The following is a 22,989-nucleotide window of genomic DNA, read 5'->3' on the forward strand; positions in this document are numbered from 1 at the left end:
CTCTCTCTCTCTCTCTCTCTCTCTCTCTCTCTCCCTCTGTCTCCCTCTCTCGCTCTCTCTCTCTCTCTCTCTCTGTCTCTCTCTCTGTCTCTCTCTCTCTCTCTCTCTCTCTCTCTCTCTCTCTCTCTCTCTCTCTCCCTCTCTCTCTCCCTCTCTCCCTCTCTCTCTCTCTCTCTCTCTCTCCCTCTGTCTCCCTCTCTCTCTCCCTGTCTCTCTCTCTCTCCCTCTCTCTCTCTCTCTCTCTCTCTCTCTCTCTCTCTCGCTCTCTCTCTCCCTCCCTGTCTTTCCTTCCCTCTCTCTCCCTCCCTGACACTTGTGTAGTTCAGCAGTTCTCTGTACCTGCTGATGGAGAGTCTGAACGCCACCACCCCTCACTATGTACGCTGCATCAAGCCCAATGAGGAAAAGATGCCGTTTGAGTAAGTAATCAACCAGGATATCTTGCTAAATGTGTAACACGGGCCTTAATGTATATTACAGTTTCATTCTGAAGTTTCCACTTCCGGACCTGGATATTAATAACCCTGAGTGTGTCATTATGTCTCGTCAGGTATGACTCAAAGCGGGTGGTCCAGCAGCTGAGGGCGTGTGGAGTCCTGGAGACCATTCACATCAGCGCTCAGAGCTACCCCTCCAGGTGTTACTGACCAGCATCCACACTTCCATACTTCAACAATAACACAACTCTATTTCAACAATAACACAACTCTACGGGCCAGTTTCCCGGATACAGATGAATAATTCCTGAACTAAATGTTTTATAGAATCATTACATTTTGTATTGCGGGACTGGGCTTTTATCCGTGTCCAGGAAATCATCCCTACAAGCTAAACCTTGTATTCACTTACTGTTTTTGATTGTCAGGTGGACGTACATAGAGTTCTACAGCCGGTACAGTATACTGATGAGTCAAGAGGAGCTGGGCCTCAACCACAAGAAACTGGCCTGTAAGACAGTGCTGCAGAGGCTAATTCAGGTGAGGGTGTTAGCCGGTGTGTAGCTGGTTCAAATCGCAGTCCGACAGGGGAACATCTGGTGGGGATTGAATGAGCCGGCAATGGGAAAGTTTGTGGACTAAGTAAGGCACTTAACTCCTAAACTCCTCCAGGGGTGTTGCGCTGAATTTAATGATGTTGGTGTTCATAACCAGGTTGATCTGTTGATGTTTATAACCAGGTTGATCTGTGGTGTTCATAACCAGGTTGATATGTTGGTGTTTATAACCAGGTTGATCTGTTGGTGTTTATAACCAGGTTGATCTGTTGGTGTTTATAACCAGGTTGATCTGTTGGTGTTTATAACCAGGTTGATCTGTTGGTGTTTATAACCAGGTTGATCTGTGGTGTTTATAACCAGGTTGATCTGTGGTGTTTATAACCAGGTTGATCTGTGGTGTTTATAACCAGGTTGATCTGTTGGTGTTCATAACCAGGTTGATCTGTTGGTGTTTATAACCAGGTTGATCTGTGGTGTTTATAACCAGGTTGATCTGTGGTGTTTATAACCAGGTTGATCTGTTGGTGTTCATAACCAGGTTGATCTGTGGTGTTCATAACCAGGTTGATCTGTGGTGTTCATAACCAGGTTGATCTGTGGTGTTTATAACCAGGTTGATCTGTTGGTGTTCATAACCAGGTTGATCTGTTGGTGTTTATAACCAGGTTGATCTGTTGGTGTTCATAACCAGGTTGATCTGTGGTGTTCATAACCAGGTTGATCTGTTGGTGTTTATAACCAGGTTGATCTGTTGGTGTTTATAACCAGGTTGATCTGTTGGTGTTTATAACCAGGTTGATCTGTGGTGTTTTATAACCAGGTTGATCTGTTGGTGTTCATAACCAGGTTGATCTGTTGGTGTTCATAACCAGGTTGATCTGTGGTGTTCATAACCAGGTTGATCTGTGGTGTTCATAACCAGGTTGATATGTTGGTGTTTTATAACCAGGTTGATCTGTTGGTGTTTATAACCAGGTTGATCTGTTGGTGTTTATAACCAGGTTGATCTGTTGGTGTTTATAACCAGGTTGATCTGTTGGTGTTCATAACCAGGTTGATCTGTTGGTGTTTATAACCAGGTTGATATGTTGGTGTTTTATAACCAGGTTGATCTGTTGGTGTTTATAACCAGGTTGATCTGTTGGTGTTTATAACCAGGTTGATCTGTGGTGTTTTATAACCAGGTTGATCTGTTGGTGTTTATAACCAGGTTGATCTGTTGGTGTTTTATAACCAGGTTGATCTGTTGGTGTTTATAACCAGGTTGATCTGTTGGTGTTTATAACCAGGTTGATCTGTTGGTGTTTATAACCAGGTTGATCTGTTGGTGTTTATAACCAGGTTGATCTGTGGTGTTCATAACCAGGTTGATATGTTGGTGTTTTATAACCAGGTTGATCTGTGGTGTTTTATAACCAGGTTGATCTGTTGGTGTTCATAACCAGGTTGATCTGTTGGTGTTCATAACCAGGTTGATCTGTGGTGTTCATAACCAGGTTGATCTGTTGGTGTTTATAACCAGGTTGATCTGTTGGTGTTTATAACCAGGTTGATCTGTTGGTGTTTATAACCAGGTTGATCTGTTGGTGTTTATAACCAGGTTGATCTGTTGGTGTTTATAACCAGGTTGATCTGTGGTGTTCATAACCAGGTTGATATGTTGGTGTTTATAACCAGGTTGATCTGTTGGTGTTTATAACCAGGTTGATCTGTTGGTGTTTATAACCAGGTTGATCTGTTGGTGTTTATAACCAGGTTGATCTGTTGGTGTTCATAACCAGGTTGATCTGTTGGTGTTCATAACCAGGTTGATCTGTGGTGGTCATAACCAGGTTGATCTGTGGTGTTCATAACCAGGTTGATCTGTGGTGTTTATAAACAGGTTGATCTGTGGTGTTCATAACCAGGTTGATCTGTTGGTGTTTATAACCAGGTTGATCTGTTGGTGTTTATAACCAGGTTGATCTGTTGGTGTTCATAACCAGGTTGATCTGTTGGTGTTTATAACCAGGTTGATCTGTTGGTGTTCATAACCAGGTTGATCTGTTGGTGTTCATAACCAGGTTGATCTGTGGTGTTCATAACCAGGTTGATCTGTTGGTGTTCATAACCAGGTTGATCTGTTGGTGTTCATAACCAGGTTGATCTGTTGGTGTTTATAACCAGGTTGATCTGTTGGTGTTTATAACCAGGTTGATCTGTTGGTGTTTATAACCAGGTTGATCTGTGGTGTTTATAACCAGGTTGATCTGTGGTGTTTATAACCAGGTTGATCTGTTGGTGTTTATAACCAGGTTGATCTGTTGGTGTTTATAACCAGGTTGATCTGTTGGTGTTTATAACCAGGTTGATCTGTACTGATATGGGCTACTTGTCTGATGTCACCCACCTACCTTCCAGGACTCAGACCAGAACAAGTTTGGCCGGACCAAGATCTTCTTCCGAGCGGGTCAGGTGGCCTACCTGGAGAAGCTTCGATTGGACCGTCTCCGAAAGGCATGTCTGACCATCCAGAAGCACGTGAGGGGGTGGAGCCACAGGAGGAAGTTCCTACGCATGAGGGAGGCGGCCATCGTCCTCCAACAGTACGTCCGTGGACAGCGGCAGATATGGTGAGTGAGAATGTACATCTACTACGGCAGGCAGGTACTACTACAGCAGACAGGTACTACTACAGCAGGTACTATTACAGCAGACAGGTACTACTACAGCAGGTACTACTACTACAGGTACTACTACAGCAGATAGGTACTACTACAGCAGACAGGTACTACTACAGCAGATAGGTACTACTACAGCAGACAGGTACTACTACAGCAGGTACTACTACAGCAGGTACTACTACAGCAGACAGGTACTACTACAGCAGGTACTATTACAGCAGATAGGTCCTACTACAGCAGACAGGTACTACTACAGCAGATACTATTACAGCAGACAGGTACTACTACAGCAGATAGGTACTACTACAGCAGGTACTACTACAACAGGTACTACTACAGCAGACAGGTACTACTACAGCAGACAGGTACTACTACAGCAGATACTACTACAGCAGACAAGTACTACTACAGCAGGTACTACTACAACAGGTACTACTACAGCAGATAGGTACTACTACAACAGGTACTACTACAGCAGACAGGTACTACTACAGTAGATACTACTACAGCAGATAGGTACTACTACAGCAGGTACTACTACAGCAGACAGGTACTACTACAGCAGATACTACTACAGCAGACAGGTACTACTACAGCAGGTACTATTACAGCAGACAGGTACTACTACAGCAGGTACTACTACAACAGGTACTACTACAGCAGATAGGTACTACTACAGCAGATAGGTACTACTACAGCAGACAGGTACTACTACAGCAGGTACTACTACAGCAGGTACTACTACAGCAGGTACTACTACAACAGGTACTACTACAGCAGGTACTACTACAACAGGTACTACTACATCAGACAGGTACTACTACAGCAGATAGGTACTACTACAGCAGACAGGTACTACTACAGCAGGTACTACTACAGCAGGTACTACTACAGCAGGTACTACTACATCAGACAGGTACTACTACAGCAGGTACTATTACAGCAGACAGGTACTACTACAGCAGGTACTACTACATCAGACAGGTACTACTACAGCAGGTACTATTACAGCAGACAGGTACTACTACAGCAGGTACTACTACAGCAGACAGGTACTACTACAGCAGGTACTACTACAGCAGGTACTACTACAACAGGTACTACTACAGCAGGTACTACTACAGCAGACAGGTACTACTACAACAGGTACTACTACAGCAGGTACTACTACAGCAGGTACTACTACAGCAGGTACTACTACATCAGACAGGTACTACTACAGCAGGTACTATTACAGCAGACAGGTACTACTACAGCAGGTACTACTACAGCAGGTACTACTACATCAGACAGGTACTACTACAGCAGGTACTATTACAGCAGACAGGTACTACTACAGCAGGTACTACTACAACAGGTACTACTACAGCAGGTACTAAAACATCACCTTAGTTATCACATGCTGTGATGCATAGACTGTAGTTGTTGTTATGGTTTCCCTCCTCTTCCTCCTCTTCATCTTCCTCCTCTACAGAAACAGGCCGGCTTCATATCATGCCTATAGCACATGGGAATTTTGGTGATCAGTATAGGAATGAACTCGATCGTCTCTCTGTCTCTCCAGTAAAACGGTGACGGCTGCAGCGTTGAAGCAAGGCTGGGCTGCTGTGGTCATTCAGAGGTACTGGAGAAGTTATCTGACCAGACTGATCTATAGAATGGTCCGTTCCTCCTCTATCATCATCCAAGCCTTCACTAGAGGCTGGATAGCCAGGAAACACTACAAAAAGGTATTGTGCCTAAATCTCAATTGATTTTATATGGCTGTGTCAATCTATAAACATTTGTTGAGTGTTGTATGTGTGCGTCTGTCTCCGTGTCTGCATGCGTCTGTGTATTTGTGTGTGTAACACCTCTCAGATGGTGGAGGTGCAGAAAGCCCTGGTGTTGCAGAAGTATGCCCGGGCGTGGCTCGCCAGGAGACGCTTCCAGAGCCTGCGCCGCCTGGTACACAACGTACAGCTCTCCTACAGGTGCCAGCAGCTCAGGAAGAAACTGGAAGATCAGGTAAAAATGGCCCCGACACCGGTACTGACTGAACGTCCCCTAGACTAGGGTTGTGTTCTGTAGGTACAAAATAAGAAAATACTTTTAAACGGTGTGAAACAAACACGGAGGTACTATCTGTATTAGTCCAATCAGAAACACACATTTTTGTTTTTCATTTCAAAATGTTTTGAAACGTTTTCTCTTGCGTGCCCTTATGGACATGACCCAGTACTGACCTATGTTTGATTGATGCCCTGCTGTATGTCTCCCGAGGCCAAAGAAAACTGTGGGCTGTTGGAGAGGCTGACAGGTCTGGCCGGTGCTCACACCCAAGGTCTAGACAAGCTGCGCTGTCTGGAGGCCCAGCTGGGGAAATCAGCCACTGAGAAGGCTTTGCTAGAGGAGCGAGAGAAGAAGAGCAGGGAGGATGCCGTGAAGACGATAGCTCAGCTTCAAGAGGAAAAAGACAAATTAATCGTTGAAAAGCAGAACTTGGAAAAGAAGCTTGCAGATTCAGCAACAGAGATGAAAGGTGATGGCTCAGATTGTTTAGAGAGGACATGATGGCTCAGATTGTTTAGAGAGGAAATGATGGCTCAGATTGTTTAGAGCGGAAATGATGGCTCAGATTGTTTAGAGAGGACATGATGGCTCAGATTGTTTAGAGCGGAAATGATGGCTCAGATTGTTTAGAGAGGACATGATGGCTCAGATTGTTTAGAGCGGAAATGATGGCTCAGATTGTTTAGAGAGGACATGATGGCTCAGATTGTTTAGAGAGGAAATTATGGCTCAGATTGTTTAGAGAGGGAATGATGGCTCAGATTGTTTAGCGAGGACATGATGGCTCAGACATTTTATACAGAGGACATGATGGCTCAGATTGTTTAGAGAGGAAAGGATGGCTCAGATTGTTTAGAGAGGAAATGATGGCTCAGATTGTTTAGAGAGGACAGGATGGCTCAGATTGTTTAGAGAGGAAATGATGGCTCAGATTGTTTAGAGAGGACAGGATGGCTCAGATTGTTTAGAGAGGACTGGATGGCTCAGATTGTTTAGAGAGGACAGGATGGCTCAGATTGTTTAGAGAGGAAATGATGGCTCAGATTGTTTAGAGAGGACAGGATGGCTCAGATTGTTTAGAGAGGAAATTATGGCTCAGATTGTTTAGAGAGGAAATGATGGCTCAGATTGTTTAGAGAGGAAATGATGGCTCAGATTGTTTAGAGAGGAAATGATGGCTCAGATTGTTTAGAGAGGAAATTATGGCTCAGATTGTTTAGAGAGGGAATGATGGCTCAGATTGTTTAGAGAGGACATGATGGCTCAGACATTTTATACAGAGGACATGATGGCTCAGATTGTTTAGAGAGGAAAGGATGGCTCAGATTGTTTAGAGAGGAAATGATGGCTCAGATTGTTTAGAGAGGACAGGATGGCTCAGATTGTTTAGAGAGGAAATGATGGCTCAGATTGTTTAGAGAGGAAATGATGGCTCAGATTGTTTAGAGAGGAAATGATGGCTCAGATTGTTTAGAGAGGACAGGATGGCTCAGATTGTTTAGAGAGGACTGGATGGCTCAGATTGTTTAGAGAGGACAGGATGGCTCAGATTGTTTAGAGAGGAAATTATGGCTCAGATTGTTTAGAGAGGAAATGATGGCTCAGATTGTTTAGAGAGGAAATGATGGCTCAGATTGTTTAGAGAGGACAGGATGGCTCAGATTGTTTAGAGAGGAAATGATGGCTCAGATTGTTTAGAGAGGAAATGATGGCTCAGATTGTTTAGAGAGGAAATGATGGCTCAGATTGTTTAGAGAGGAAATGATGGCTCAGATTGTTTAGAGAGGAAATGATGGCTCAGATTGTTTAGAGAGGAAATGATGGCTCAGATTGTTTAGAGAGGAAATGATGGCTCAGATTGTTTAGAGAGGACATGATGGCTCAGATTGTTCTATCCTCTTTTTAAACCTCATAAAAGTGTGGTCTGTGGTTTAGATCAGGATTGCACTGACATATAGTATATAGTCAATCATTTTACACTGTGATTCACTTCTTTCATTTCCAGACAGCTTTGATCAAATCAAGACAACTCTGAAAGAAGATCTGGAACGAGAAGAAAGATTGAGGAAGTAAGAGTTGCTTCATGTACCTATACTTTATTCAGACTTCTGAGCCGAGCCGAGCTAAACCAAGCCAAGCTGTACTGGGCTGACCTGGTTACACATCCACCATAGTAGCAGGACCAGTTCTGGTCAGAACAATGTGAAGGGGGAATATCTGAGCCAGTACAGTCAGCAGCAGTACAGTATGGTTCAGGTCCAGTACAGTATGGTTCAGATCAGCACCAGTACAGTATGGTTCAGATCAGCACCAGTACAGTATGCTTCAGGTCCAGTCCAGTATGGTTCAGATCAGCACCAGTACAGTATGGTTCAGGTCCAGTACAGTATGTTTCAGATCAGCACCAGTCCAGTATGTTCAGATCAGCACCAGTACAGTATGGTTCAGATCAGCACCAGTACAGTATGGTTCAGGTCCAGTACAGTATGTTTCAGGTCAGCACCAGTCCAGTATGGTTCAGGTGCAGTACAGTATGGTTCAGGTCAGCACCAGTCCAGTGTGGTTCAGGTCCAGTACAGTGTGGTTCAGGTCCAGTACAGTATGGTTCAGGTCCAGTACAGTATGGTTTAGGTCCAGTACAGTATGGTTCAGGTCAGCACCAGTCCAGTGTGGTTCAGGTCCAGTCCAATATGGTTCAGGTCCAGTCCAATATGGTTCAGGTCCAGTACAGTATGGTTTAGGTCCAGTACAGTATGGTTCAGGTCAGCACCAGTCCAGTGTGGTTCAGGTCCAGTCCAGTATGGTTCAGGTCCAGTCCAGTGTGGTTCAGGTCCAGTCCAGTATGGTTCAGGTCCAGTCCAGTGTGGTTCAGGTCAGCACCAGTCCAGTATGGTTCAGGTCCAGTCCAGTGTGGTTCAGGTCCAGTCCAGTGTGGTTCAGGTCTAGTCCAATATGGTTCAGGTCCAGTCCAGTGTGGTTCAGATCAGCACCAGTCCAGTATGGTTCAGGTCCAGTACAGTGTGGTTCAGGTCAGCACCAGTCCAGTATGGTTAAGGTCCAGTCCAGTATGGTTCAGGTCCAGTACAGTATGGTTCAGGTCAGCACCAGTCCAGTATGGTTCAGGTCCAGTCCAGTGTTGTTCAGCACTAGTCCAGTATGGTTCAGGTCCAGTACAGTATGGTTCAGGTCAGCACCAGTCCAGTATGGTTCAGGTCCAGTCCAGTGTTGTTCAGCACTAGTCCAGTATGGTTCAGGTCCAGTACAGTATGGTTCAGGTCAGCAACAGTCCAGTATGGTTGAGGTTGGCACAATAGCGTGAAATGGGCACAAGATTGATCTAGTTGTTTCTCAGGATTGCAGAGAACAACCTTGAGCTGCAGAAGGAGGACCATGAGAAGGAGGTGGAGCTGCAGAAGGAGGACCATGAGAAGGAGATGGAGGTTCTGAGGGAGGAGAACAGGAGGCTGAAGGAGGAGAGAGTTGGCCTACAGAGACAGACAGAGGAAGAGGCGCAGGTCAACACTGATCTACAGGACCAGGTCATACAGCTCACCAGGCACGTCACGGTGAGGGTTCATAGGTCATACAGCTTACCAAGCACGTCACGGTGAGGGTTCATAGGTCATACAGCTTACCAATCATGTCAAGGTGAGGCTTCATAGGTCACACAGCTTACCAAGCACGTCAAGGTGAGGGTTCATAGGTCATACAGCTTACCAGGCACGTCAAGGTGAGGGTTTATAGGTCATACAGCTTACCAATCATGTCAAGGTGAGGCTTCATAGGTAATACAGCTTACCAAGCACGTCACGGTAAGGGTTCAAAGGTCGTACAGCTTTCCAAGCATGTCAAGGTAAGAGTTCAAAGGTCATACAGCTTACCAAGCATGTCAAGGTGAGGGTTCAAAGGTCATACAGCTTACCATGCATGTCAAGGTAAGGGTTCAAAGGTCATACAGTTTACCAAGCATGTCAAGGTGAGGGTTCAAAGGTCATGCAGCTTACCAAGCACGTCAAGGTAAGGGTTCATAGGTCATACAGCTTACCAATCATGTCAAGGTGAGGGTTCAAAGGTCATACAGCTCACCAAGCAGGTCAAGGTGAGGGTTCAAAGGTCATACAGCTCACCAAGCAGGTCAAGGTTACGGTTCAAAGGTCATACAGCTCACCAAGCAAGTCAAGGTGAGGGTTCAAAGGTCATACCCAGCAGGTCAAGGTGAGGGTTGAAAGGTCATACCAAGCAGGTCAAGGTGAGGGTTCAAAGGTCATACCAAGCAGGTCAAGGTGAGGCCGCAGGGTGAAGGTTTAATAGACTGATATACACTGAAGGCATACATCTTCTTACAAATTATAATTCTTAAGAAAAGGATCTAATACTGGTGAGCAGAGGCTTAGAATCCATTCTTATTTTGAAGATGGCCTTTTTTTTTTTTTAGGTAGCAACTGTGTTTCTCTTTCCAGGTGATACCCGAGTTACGTAAAGATCTTCACAATCTCCAGACCCAGAGAGATGATCTGGGCAGGAAGATGAAGAAGCAGTCAGAACAAGCCAGAGGTAGCTTTCTATATTCTATTATAAAACTGGGTGGTTCCAGCCCTGAATGCTGATTGGTTGACAGTCATGGCATATCAGACCGTATACCACGGGTATGACTAAACATTTATTTTTTTACTGCTCTAATTACGTTGGTAACCAGTTTATAATAGCAAAAAGGCACCTTGGGGGGTTTGTGATATATGGCTAATATAGGGTTTGTATCCAGGCACTCCGAATTGCGTCATGCATAAGAACAGCCCTTAGCCGTGGTATATTGGCCATATACCACACCTCCTCGGACCTTATTGCTTAAAAAATACTCTCTGTAATGTATTGTGTTATGGGTATATTTCTATTCATGCCAACAGTGTCTTTGTGTGGATTGATGAATGCTTTACAAATCCAGATTATTTTGTTGTCACTTCTCATACATGATTGTTTGTGACTCTCCGTATAGCCAAGATGAGTGTGATCACAAGACAACTTCTTTGTGGCGTGGTTGAAGAGGAGGTCATTTCCAGGTAGTCTAATGGCATTATGCATTTCCTAAAATTTGTGAGAAGAAAAGTTCACTTTAGCTTTAAGCGTTACACATGTTTCCGTTGAAAGGTTGACCTTCGACAGTCCAGACCAGATCTATGAAGTTGGGGATTTGTTGACTGAATTTGATGGACTGCAGAAAGCTACCAGGTTTGAGACAACACCTGTACATTTACTGACTAAAGTGTGCTACTTGTTTAGCTAACTAAGGGAGTGTTTCCCAACTCTGGTCCTCCAGTACCCCCAACAGCCCAACTCCAGTCCTCCAGTACCCCCAACAGCCCAACTCTAGTCCTCCAGTACCCCCAACAGCCCAACTCCAGGCCTCCAGTACCCCCAACAGCCCAACCCTGGTCCTCCAGTACCCCCAACAGCCCAAGTCCAGTCCTCCAGTACCCCCAACAGCCCAACTCTGGTCCTCCAGTACCCCCAACATCCCAACTCCGGTCCTCCAGTACCCCCAACATCCCAACTCCAGTCCTCCAGTACCCCCAACAGCCCAACTCCGGTCCTCCAGTACCCCCAACATCCCAACTCCGGTCCTCCAGTACCCCCAACATCCCAACTCCAGTCCTCCAGTACCCCCAACAGTCCAACTCCAGTCCTCCAGTACCCCCAACAGCCCAACCCTGGTCCTCCAGTACCCCCAACAGCCCAACTCCAGTCCTCCAGTACCCCTAACATCCCAACTCCAGTCCTCCAGTACCCCCAACAGCACACATTTTTGGTGTAGCCCCCAGACATGTAGAATCAGGTGTGCTTAGCTGGGTTCACAACAAAAATATGTTATTTTGGAGGTACTGGAGGACCTGTAGTTGGGAAACACTGAACTAAAAGATGCTGACCAATAATGGTCCTGCGTGGTTCAGTTGGTAAGAGTGTGGTGCTAGCAGTGTAACGGATGTGGGTTAAATTCTCCCAAATGTACTCACTGTACTAGAAGTAGCTTTGGATAGAAACGTCTGCTAAGTGTCACACATATCCTTATTATTACTGTAAGGATCCAGCTGCCTGTTTTGGGTCCGTGTGAATGACAGACCTTATTCACACTTCGGCCATGATTGTTCAAAATCCTGGCTAGTGAATAAGGTTGATCGTTTCCTCTGCCGGCAGAGTGCTGGAGAGACACCAGCAGGAACAGAAGGAGGGTTATGACAGCCAGATAGAGGGGCTGACGTTCAAGGTGGAACACCTGCAGAACCAAAACAATCAGCTGCAAAAACTGTTCCAGGAGAAAACGTCTGTCAACGACAGCATCAGCCAGGAGGTGGCCAGGCTCAACACTGAAAACATGGTCATACCTGAGCTGAAGAAGCAGGTGTCAGAGCTACAACGACATAAACAGGAACTGGAAGTTCAACTGGAAGAGCAGGCCAGAAAGATGACAGGTAGATGCAGTACACTACACCATCACTTCAAATGTATGTAGTTTTGTCCTTGAGCTGGTCTTGTCTAATGATGTTCTGTATTAGGTAATTCTGTATTATGTTTCATGTTTTGTGTGGTCCCCAGGAAGAGTAGCTGCTACTTTTGCAACAGCTAATGGGGATCCTAATAAAATACCAATACTTATATCTAGAAGTTTGCGCTCAATCACATTGTTATTCAGTCAATTCCAATCATTTATCTCCTTCTTTTTATTAGAAGAAATTGAGGAGATTTCAAAAGCGCTTCAGATGAATGTTGAAGAGGAAGGCTCCCGTAGCAGGTACAGTAGTATATCCTCAAGCCCTGAAATCATATAACAATATGTCATGTATGCATTCACTCTGGATAAGAGCGTCTGCTAAAATGCTAAAATGACAAAAAATGTTTAAAAAAAATCCAAAGCGACTTATATTAAAGTGAATACATACATTTTCAGTATGTTTGTGATCTCTGTAAGAATTAAACCCACAATCGTGGCATTGCTAGCACCAGGCTGTTATCAGCTTAGCCACAAACGACAACAATCAAAGCTTTCATTGATAATCTAACCACATATTTGACATCTAACCTCTGTGTTTGGGTTCAGGCTGTTGGAGGAGCATGCTGAGGAGGTGGCGAGGGAGAAGCAGGAAGTGGAGAGAGAGAAGCAGGAAGTGGAGAGGGAGAAGCAGGAAGTGGAGAGGGAGAAGCAGGAAGTGGAGAGAGAGAAGCAGGAAGTGGAGAGAGAGAAGGAGGAGGTGGAGAGGGAGAAGGAGGATGTGGAGAGGGAAAAGGAGGATGTGGAGAGGGAGAAGGAGGAGGTGGAGAGGGAGAAGGAGGAAGTGGAGAGGGAGAAGGAGGAGGTGGAGAGAGAGAAGGGGGAAGTGGAAAGGGAGAAGGAGGAGGTGGAGAGGGAGAAGGAGGAAGTGGAGAGAGGGAAGGAGGAGGTGGAGAGAGAGAAGGGGGAAGTGGAAAGGGAGAAGGAGGAGGTGGAGAGGGAGAAGGAGGAGGTGGAGAGGGAGAAGGAGGAAGTGGAAAGAAGGAAGGAGGAGGTGGAGAGGGAGAAGGAGGAGGTGGAGAGGGAGAAGGAGGAAGTGGAAAGAAGGAAGGAGGAGGTGGAGAGGGAGAAGGAGGAGGTGGAGAGGGAGAAGGAGGAAGTGAAGAGAGGGAAGGAGGAGGTGGAGAGGGAGAAGGAGGAGGTGGAGAGGGAGAAGGAGGAAGTGGAGAGAGAGAAGGAGGAGATGGAGAGAGAGAAGGAGGAGGTAGAGAGAGAGAAGGAGGAGATGGAGGTGCTCAGGAAACAGAAGAACACAGAGAGTGAGGCCAAGGCCAGATTCAGTCAGGAGGCATCACGACTCACTGCAGAGAACATGGTGAGTGTGTGTGTGTGTGTGTGTGTGTGTGTGTGTGTGTGTGTGTGTGTGTGTGTGCGTGCGTGCGTGCGTGCGTGCGTGCGTGCGTGCGTGCGTGCGTGCGTGCGTGCGTGCGTGCGTGCGTGCGTGCGTGCGTGCGTGCGTGCGTGCGTGCGTGCGTGCGTGCGTGCGTGCGTGCGTGCGTGCGTGCGTGCGTGCGTGTGTGTGTGTGTGTGAGTGTGTGTGTGTGCGATCGTGCGCGCCAATGTGTGTGCGTGTAATTCACTTGCAATTCACTCCTTATGATACTTAAATGTTATTCCAGGACTTTGAAGAGCAGCTCGACATGAAGGACAGGTTGATAAGGAAGCTACAAAACCAAATCAAGAGCCTTCAAACATCCGAGGAAGGTAACATGATTACAACAAGTCATCAACTTTTTATCACAGTTGATTCTCAGCTCTCTACTCATTTCCTGTATTTCATTTCATGTGTTTTCTTCCTCAGCCAATCAAACACCAGCGCCCACTATTACCAACGAATACCTTGGCATGTTGGAGTACAAGAGGGAGGATGAAGCCAAGCTCATTCAATACGTCATTCTGGGTACTACTGTGGTTGTTGGAGTTATTAGTGCTGGTGTTTTTACTGTTGGATTTGACACGGTTTGTATTGCTGTCACATGACCACACAAGACTACATAGCCTAAGAAAATAGAACTTCGATGACCAAACAACTAGCTCTCTCGATGATAGTGTGCAGCCCCCCCCCCACACCTCTCTGATTCAGAGGGGTTGGGTTAAATGTGGAAGACACATTTCGGTTGAATCCATTCAGTTGTACAACTGATTAGGTATCCTCCTTTCCCTTCCCAATGTTTGGCTCATGTCTAAACTGAGTTATGTTCATTAGGAACCAAATGGAAGAAAGACTGAAACAGGGAGGGGCTATCTGGACTTGTCTAATAAAAAAACGCTAATTTTCATTTTCTGTTGCAAAACGTTTTCCGTTGTGTTCTAATGAACATGGCACTGTCCTATCCTCGTGTCAGACCTGAAGCCCAGATGAGTACTGGTTAACATGATCCCCAACATGGCTGCCCAGTTTCTCTTCATGTGTGCCAATTAAACTTGCTCATGTTTGTAACTGTCCTCTACTCTCCTGTCAGACCTGAAGCCCAGAGGGGTACTGGTTAACATGATCCCCAACATGGCTGCTCAGCTTCTCTTCATGTGTGTCCGTCATGCTGACTACCTTAACGACGGAGCCAAGCTCAAGTCTCTCATGAACGCCATCATCAGTGGGGTTAAAAAGGTCATCACGGTAAGCTGTGGCAATGTTTTGACATTCCTACTGTCTGTGCTGACATGTCGGAATCTCTACAAATACTAACTGAGTTTCTTCTTCTTCTTCTTCTTGTTCTTGTTCTTGTTCTTGTTCTTCTTCTTGTTATTCTTTTTCTTCTTGTTCTTGTTCTTGTTCTTGTTCTTCTTGTTCTTCTTGTTCTTCTTGTTCTTGTTCTTCTTCTTGTTCTTGTTCTTGTTCTACTTGTTGTTCTTCCTCCCTTGGAGAAATGAATGACCTTGTTTATAATGACATGCTCATTCTCTCAGAGCTCACACTCTCAACGTTATTGTGCTTGTTAATAGTTTTGTTGTTATTTGTTACCTGTCTCAGGATCACCAAGAAGACTTTGAGTTGCTATCGTTCTGGCTGTCCAACACGTATCACATGCTCAGCTGCCTGAAGCAGTACAGTGGAGAAGAGGTGGGATGGTTTTTTCTAGCATCACATCATCACCATCCGCAGAGATCCTTATTGTTTGTGATCGACACAGAGATTGTAATTGAGATTAAGGAGTCAATTCTATTCCACTCATTATCTTGTACAGTGTTTATTTAATTTATTATTATATTTGTTTTACCTTTATTTAACTAGGCAAATCAGTTAAGAACAAATTATTTCGTTTTTTAAATTATTCAGTGTATGAAGTAAATATATAAATACTTTCTTCTTCTCCATCTTCTCACTCTGTAACTAATGTTAGTTTTCCTTTGTACATTCTGTCGTAGGAGTTTATGAAACAGAACACTCCGCGCCAGAATAAGAACTGCTTGCAGAACTTTGACTTGTCTGAACACAGACAAATCTTCAGTGATCTGGCCATCCGTATCTACCACCAGTTTATATCTGTTATGGAGAAGACTCTTATGCCCATGATCGGTAGGTTTCTCTCATAAGATAACATGATATACATTGATATGATGTACATTGATGTGTAGTCACTTTCCAATCCATTAAATATTTGTTTACAATAAATTATTTCTATCCTCAAGATGATTATATTTAAAGGTAATAAATAACGCTAAATAAAGTGTTTCAATCATTCATCTATTCATACCTGTTCTAGGTAATGAGTGTGTTTACACGTCTCTGTTTTCCTCCAGGTCCTGGTATGCTGGAGTATGAGAGTCTCCAGGACATCTCTAGTATGAAGCCTACAGGTTTCCGTAAGCGTTCCAGCAGCATCTATGAGGACCAGGAGGTCTGCACCATCTACTCTCTCCTCCAGCAGCTCAGTCTGTACCACAGCACTATGAGTCAGCACGGCATGGAGGAGGGGCTGGTTAGACAGGTAGGGTGGGGTGGGGTGGGGGGGGGGGGGGGGGGTCAGACTGGGGGTCGGGGTTCAGCAAACTGGATGTAGTCTATCACAGTGCCATCCGTTTTGTCACCAAAGCCCCATATACCACCCACCACTGTGACCTGTATGCTCTCGTCGGCTGGCCCTCGCTACATATTCGTCGCCAGACCTACTGGCTCCAGGTCATCTATAAGTCTCTGCTTGGTAAAGCTCCGCCTTATCTCATCTCACTGGTCACGATAACAACACCCACCCGTAGCACGCGCTCCAGAAGGTATATCTCACTGGTCATCCCCAAAGCCAACACCTCTTTGGCCGCTTTTCCTATCAGTTCTCTGCTGCCAATGACTGGAACGAATTGCAAAAAGCGCTGAAGCTGGAGACTTATATAACCTTCACTAACTTTAAACATCAGCTATCTGAGCAGCTTACCAATCACTGCAGCTGTACATAGCCCATCTGTAAATAGCCCATCCAACTACCTACCGCATCCCCATATTGTTTTTTATTTACTTTTCTGCTCTTTTGCAAACCAGTATCACTACTTACACACCATCATCTGCTCATCTATCACGCCAGTGTTAATCTGCTAAATTGTAATTTCTTGCTACTATGGCCTATTTATTGCCTTACCTCCTTACCACATTTGCACACACTGTCTATAGACTATCTACTGTGTTACTGACTGTACGCTTGTTTATTCCATGTGTAGCTCTGTGTTGTTGTTTTGTGTCGCACTGCTTTGCTTTATCTTGGCCAGGTCACAGTTGTAAATGAGAACTTGTTCTCAACTGGCCTACCTGGTTAAATAAAGGTGAAATAAATAAAAATAATCATAAAAAAGATGGGGATGGGGTCAGACAGATGGGGGGGATGGGGTCAGACAGATGGGGGGGGTCAGAGGTGGGGGGGGGGCGGTTCAGACTAGTGGCGATGGGGGTCAGACAAGTAGGGGTGGGGGGGTCAGTGTTTGTGTTTTGTGTGTGTGTCTTTGTGTGTGTGTGTGTGTGTGTGTGTGTGTGTGTGTGTGTGTGTGTGTGTGTGTGTGTGTGTGTGTGTGTGTGTGTGTGTGTGTGTGTGTGTGTGTGTGTGTGTGTGTGTGTGTGTGTGTGTGTGTGTGTGTGTGTGTGTGTGTGTGTGTGTGTGTGTGTGTGTGTGTGTGTGTGTGTGTGTGTGTGTGTGTGTGTGTGTGTGTGTGTGTGTGTGTGTAAAGGAAAGGAGTAAACTTCTTCTTGGGATCAATTGTGGTGTTTCACAGGGATTGATTCTTGGACCTTTGTCATTTCCAGTTTATATTAAACTCATCTAAATGTGTGTATGTGTGTTGTCCAACAGGCTGTGAAACAGACCTTCTTCCTGGTGGGCGCGGAAACACTCAACAGCATCCTGCTACGCAAAGACATGTGTTCCTGTAGGAAGGGAATGCAGATTAGGTAGGGGACAGAGAGAGAGAGAGAGTGTGTGTGTGTGTGTGTGTGTGTGTGTGTGTGTGTGTGTGTGTGTGTGTGTGTGTGTGTGTGTGTGTTGAACAAGAAGAGAGGAAGGAAAAGAGAACCAGGGAGGGAGAGAGAACCAGGGAGGGATAGAAAACCAGGGAGGGAGAGAGAACCAGGGAGAGAGAGAGAACCAGGGAGAGAGAGAGAACCAGGGAGGGAGAGAGAACCAGGGAGGGAGAGAGAACCAGGGAGGGAGAGAGAACCAGGGAGGGAGAGATGGAAAGCTAAATCCTACTCAACAAACAGTGAAAGTTCCTATAGTGTATGTTAGGTAACGTAACAACATGTTTCAGTTACCTGTCTGTATGTTATGTAAGGTAACAACATGTTTCAGTTACCTGTCTCTGTGTTAGGTAAGGTAACAACATGTTTCAGTTACCTGCCTGTATGTTAGGTAAGGTAACAACATGTTTCAGTTACCTGTCTGTGTGTTAGGTAAGGTAACAACATGTTTCAGTTACCTGTCTGTATGTTAGGTAAGGTAACAACATGTTTCAGTTACCTGTCTGTGTGTTAGGTAAGGTAACAACATGTTTCAGTTACCTGTCTGTATGTTAGGTAAGGTAACAACATGTTTCAGTTACCTGTCTCTGTGTTAGGTAAGGTAACAACATGTTTCAGTTACCTGTCTGTATGTTAGGTAAGGTAACAACATGTTTCAGTTACCTGTCTGTGTGTTAGGTAAGGTAACAACATGTTTCAGTTACCTGTCTGTATGTTAGGTAAGGTAACAACATGTTTCAGTTACCTGTCTGTGTGTTAGGTAAGGTAACAACATGTTTCAGTTACCTGTCTGTATGTTAGGTAAGGTAACAACATGTTTCAGTTACCTGTCTGTGTGTTAGGTAAGGTAACAACATGTTTCAGTTACCTGTCTGTGTGTTAGGTAAGGTAACAACATGTTTCAGTTACCTGTCTGTGTGTTAGGTAAGGTAACAACATGTTTCAGTTACCTGTCTGTATGTTAGGTAAGGTAACAACATGTTTCAGTTACCTGTCTGTATGTTAGGTAAGGTAACAACATGTTTCAGTTACTTGTCTGTATGTTAGGTAAGGTAACAACATGTTTCAGTTTACCTGTCTGTATGTTAGGTAACATAATAACATGTGTCCAGGTGTATCATCAGTTACCTGTCTGTATTTTCCAGGTCTAACATCAGTTACCTGTCTGTGTTTTCCAGGTCTAACATCAGTTACCTGTCTGTGTTTTTCAGGTGTAACATTAGTTACCTGTCTGTGTTTTCCAGGTCTAACATCAGTTACCTGTCTGTGTTTTCCAGGTCTAACATCAGTTACCTGTCTGTGTTTTCCAGGTCTAATATCAGTTACCTGTCTGTGTTTTCCAGGTCTAACATTAGTTACCTGTCTGTGTTTTCCAGGTCTAACATCAGTTACCTGTCTGTGTTTTCCAGGTCTAACATCAGTTACCTGTCTGTGTTTTCCAGGTCTAACATCAGTTACCTGTCTGTGTTTTCCAGGTCTAACATCAGTTACCTGTCTGTGTTTTCCAGGTCTAACATCAGTTACCTGTCTGTGTTTTCCAGGTCTAACATCAGTTACCTGTCTGTGTTTTCCAGGTCTAACATCAGTTACCTGTCTGTGTTTTCCAGGTGTAACATCAGTTACCTGTCTGTGTTTTCCAGGTCTAACATTAGTTACCTGTCTGTGTTTTCCAGGTCTAACATCAGTTACCTGTCTGTGTTTTCCAGGTGTAACATCAGTTACCTGTCTGTGTTTTCCAGGTCTAACATCAGTTACCTGTCTGTGTTTTCCAGGTCTAACATCAGTTACCTGTCTGTGTTTTCCAGGTCTAACATCAGTTACCTGTCTGTGTTTTCCAGGTCTAACATCAGTTACCTGTCTGTGTTTTCCAGGTCTAACATCAGTTACCTGTCTGTGTTTTCCAGGTCTAACATCAGTTACCTGTCTGTGTTTTCCAGGTCTAACATCAGTTACCTGTCTGTGTTTTCCAGGTCTAACATCAGTTACCTGTCTGTGTTTTCCAGGTCTAACATCAGTTACCTGTCTGTGTTTTTCAGGTGTAACATTAGTTACCTGTCTGTGTTTTCCAGGTCTAACATCAGTTACCTGTCTGTGTTTTCCAGGTCTAACATCAGTTACCTGTCTGTGTTTTCCAGGTCTAACATCAGTTACCTGTCTGTGTTTTCCAGGTCTAACATCAGTTACCTGTCTGTGTTTTCCAGGTGTAACATCAGTTACCTGTCTGTGTTTTCCAGGTCTAACATCAGTTACCTGTCTGTGTTTTCCAGGTCTAACATCAGTTACCTGTCTGTGTTTTCCAGGTCTAACATCAGTTACCTGTCTGTGTTTTCCAGGTCTAACATCATTTACCTGTCTGTGTTTTCCAGGCGTAACATCAGTTACCTGTCTGTGTTTTCCAGGTCTAACATCAGTTACCTGTCTGTGTTTTCCAGGTCTAACATCAGTTACCTGTCTGTGTTTTCCAGGTCTAACATTAGTTACCTGTCTGTGTTTTCCAGGTCTAACATCAGTTACCTGTCTGTGTTTTCCAGGTCTAACATCAGTTACCTGTCTGTGTTTTCCAGGTCTAACATTAGTTACCTGTCTGTGTTTTCCAGGTCTAACATCAGTTACCTGTCTGTGTTTTCCAGGTGTAACATCAGTTACCTTGAGGCGTGGCTAAAGGAGAAGGACCTAGTGACGGGTACCATGGCTACTCTGAAGCCTCTGTCTCAGGCTGCCTGGCTGCTGCAGGTCAACAAGACCACTGATGACGACATCAAAGACATCACAGAGCAATGCTCAGAACTCAGCCCTGTACAGGTACTGAAGCGGCAGGTAGCCTAGCGGCGAAGTGCGTTGTGCCAGTCTACCCAAAGAACACTGGTTCAAATCCCCTAGAAAAAATCTACCAATGTGTCCTTGAGCAAGGCACTTAACCCTAATCGCTCCTGTAAATTGCTCTGGATAAGAGCATCTGCTGAAATGTAATCGAAAGCATGTTTTAATGAATCTTGTTTACTGCCCTGTTCTAGATTGTCAAGATTTTGAACTCTTACACGCCCACTGATGATTTTGAGAAAAGGGTGGCACCGTCATTCGTCCGCAAAGTTCAGGTAAATATCAATCCTATGACAAGGATTAGGAGCACCTGCTTTTTTACACAGTTTGAATTATCATTACATTTGAATTATTATTACATTTGAATTACTAGACATTATATCATTTTAATCACAACGTCTCCATGAACTACATTTATGAAAGTCATTTATTTCCCTTGTCCCCAGGGCTTGCTCCAAGACCGTGAGGGAGGGTCCTCCCAGCTGATGCTGGATACCCAGTATCGTTTCCAAGTCACCTTCCCCTTCACCCCGTCCTCTCAGGCCCTGGAGCTACTGCAGATACCATCCAGCCTCAGACTGGACTTCCTCACCAGGATCTAACCTCTAACCCCTGACCCCTTTACCCCGTCCTCTCAGGCCCTGGAGCTACTGCAGATACCATCCAGCCTCAGACTGGGCTTCCTCACCAGGATCTAACCTCTAACCCCTGACCCCTTCACCCCGTCCTCTCAGGCCCTGGAGCTACTGCAGATACCATCCAGCCTCAGACTGGGCTTCCTCACCAGGATCTAACCTCTAACCCCTGACCCCTTCACCCCGTCCTCTCAGGCCCTGGAGCTACTGCAGATACCATCCAGCCTCAGACTGGGCTTCCTCACCAGGATCTAACCTCTAACCCCTGACCCCTTCACCCCGTCCTCTCAGGCCCTGGAGCTACTGCAGATACCATCCAGCCTCAGACTGGGCTTCCTCACCAGGATCTAACCTCTAACCCCTGACCCCTTCACCCCGTCCTCTCAGGCCCTGGAGCTACTGCAGATACCATCCAGCCTCAGACTGGGCTTCCTCACCAGGATCTAACCTCTAACCCCTGACCCCTTCACCCCGTCCTCTCAGGCCCTGGAGCTACTGCAGATACCATCCAGCCTCAGACTGGGCTTCCTCACCAGGATCTAACCTCTAACCCCTGACCCCTTCACCCCGTCCTCTCAGGCCCTGGAGCTACTGCAGATACCATCCAGCCTCAGACTGGACTTCCTCACCAGGATCTAACCTCTAACCCCTGACCCCTTCACCCCGTCCTCTCAGGCCCTGGAGCTACTGCAGATACCATCCAGCCTCAGACTGGGCTTCCTCACCAGGATCTAACCTCTAACCCCTGATCTCTGACCCCTTCACCCCGTCCTCTCAGGCCCTGGAGCTACTGCAGATACCATCCAGCCTCAGACTGATCTAACCTCTAACCCCTGACTAGAGAAGCGGTCCAGTAACCTAAAGGTGTCTGTTTTTTAATCCCAGTGATGACAGGGGAAAAGCTGCCAGGAGTGAAGTTGCCACTTTCTTCTAGAGTCTCAGGTGGCTCCGACTGCCATTGTGTCCTTGAGCAAGGCACTCCTAACCAATCAATCAATCAATCAAATTTATTTATAAAGCCCTTTTTACATCAGCCGATGTCACAAAGTGCTGTACAGAAACCCAGCCTAAAACCCCAAACAGCAAGCAATGCAGATGTAGAAGCACGTTGGCTCCAGGGACGCTCTGCTCTAAAACCAACCTTTTACAATCATCACAGTAATTATGGATCCAAATAACCAAAGATCATTTTAAAAGAATGAGTGTTTTGATGTATACTTGTTATACAGTTTGATAGAAATATTAAGATGACTCCTGACGAATGTCCGATGTACAGTAAAAATGCAGATGCTGTTGCAGAGTGATTGTCTAATGCTTGGTGGTATAAGGAGAAACATTACTTCTCAGGTCAGATGAGATGACACATGTGAACTGTGTTGTTTTCATTTTTATATTGTCTGTGTAAATTGAGAATGTTTCAACTCAATGTTATTGAGTACCATGCACTGTAAATAAAATATGGCTTGTCTCTTGTTTTGAAGATACATTTTTTTTTTGGGGGGGGGGGGGGGGTATTATGCCACATATAAGAATTTAATATTTAAATTATAAAAACATGTGCCTAAAATTAATTATACAACAAAATATTGTATTAGTTGATAATGTTTCTATTTGTAAGCATTTATTTTACACAACTGCAAATTTATATACAGGAGCACTTTAGACCTGCAAATGATACAGTAGGACCAGTGTTAGTCCAAACCTCTTTTTGATACAGTAAGGACCAGGGTTAGTCCAAACCTCTTTTTGATACAGTAGGACCAGTGTTAGTCCAAACCTCTTTTTGATACAGTAAGGACCAGGGTTAGTCCAAACCTCTTTTTGATACAGTAGGACCAGTGTTA

The 22,989-nt window shown here is 45.0% G+C and overlaps 1 protein-coding gene across 4 annotated transcripts in view; it reads left to right on the plus strand.

Moving 5' to 3' along the window:
- The window catches only part of LOC106584741 (unconventional myosin-Vc), a 36,989-nt gene extending 14,371 nt beyond the window's left edge, over nucleotides 1-22,618 (plus strand). For 3 of the 4 annotated variants that reach the window (XM_082968178.1, XM_082968176.1, XM_082968177.1), the window contains exons 16-40: nucleotides 322-419; nucleotides 551-637; nucleotides 866-977; nucleotides 3,398-3,609; nucleotides 5,225-5,390; nucleotides 5,521-5,667; nucleotides 5,923-6,181; nucleotides 7,718-7,781; nucleotides 9,065-9,278; nucleotides 10,173-10,266; nucleotides 10,706-10,769; nucleotides 10,858-10,938; nucleotides 11,902-12,176; nucleotides 12,433-12,496; nucleotides 12,803-13,568; nucleotides 13,873-13,957; nucleotides 14,055-14,153; nucleotides 14,716-14,870; nucleotides 15,225-15,314; nucleotides 15,620-15,770; nucleotides 15,995-16,182; nucleotides 17,527-17,624; nucleotides 20,321-20,492; nucleotides 20,705-20,785; nucleotides 20,957-22,618. In XM_082968178.1, the coding sequence (XP_082824304.1) occupies nucleotides 322-419; nucleotides 551-637; nucleotides 866-977; nucleotides 3,398-3,609; nucleotides 5,225-5,390; nucleotides 5,521-5,667; nucleotides 5,923-6,181; nucleotides 7,718-7,781; nucleotides 9,065-9,278; nucleotides 10,173-10,266; nucleotides 10,706-10,769; nucleotides 10,858-10,938; nucleotides 11,902-12,176; nucleotides 12,433-12,496; nucleotides 12,803-13,568; nucleotides 13,873-13,957; nucleotides 14,055-14,153; nucleotides 14,716-14,870; nucleotides 15,225-15,314; nucleotides 15,620-15,770; nucleotides 15,995-16,182; nucleotides 17,527-17,624; nucleotides 20,321-20,492; nucleotides 20,705-20,785; nucleotides 20,957-21,112 (3,978 nt within the window). In that variant the 3' untranslated portion in view covers nucleotides 21,113-22,618. The other variant, XM_082968179.1, reaches the window with a different exon arrangement.
- The last annotated feature ends 371 nt before the right edge of the window (nucleotides 22,619-22,989 follow it).

The sequence above is a fragment of the Salmo salar genome, chromosome 23 (assembly GCF_965601325.2).
Source record: "Salmo salar chromosome 23, fSalSal1, whole genome shotgun sequence".
NCBI lineage: Eukaryota > Metazoa > Chordata > Actinopteri > Salmoniformes > Salmonidae > Salmo > Salmo salar.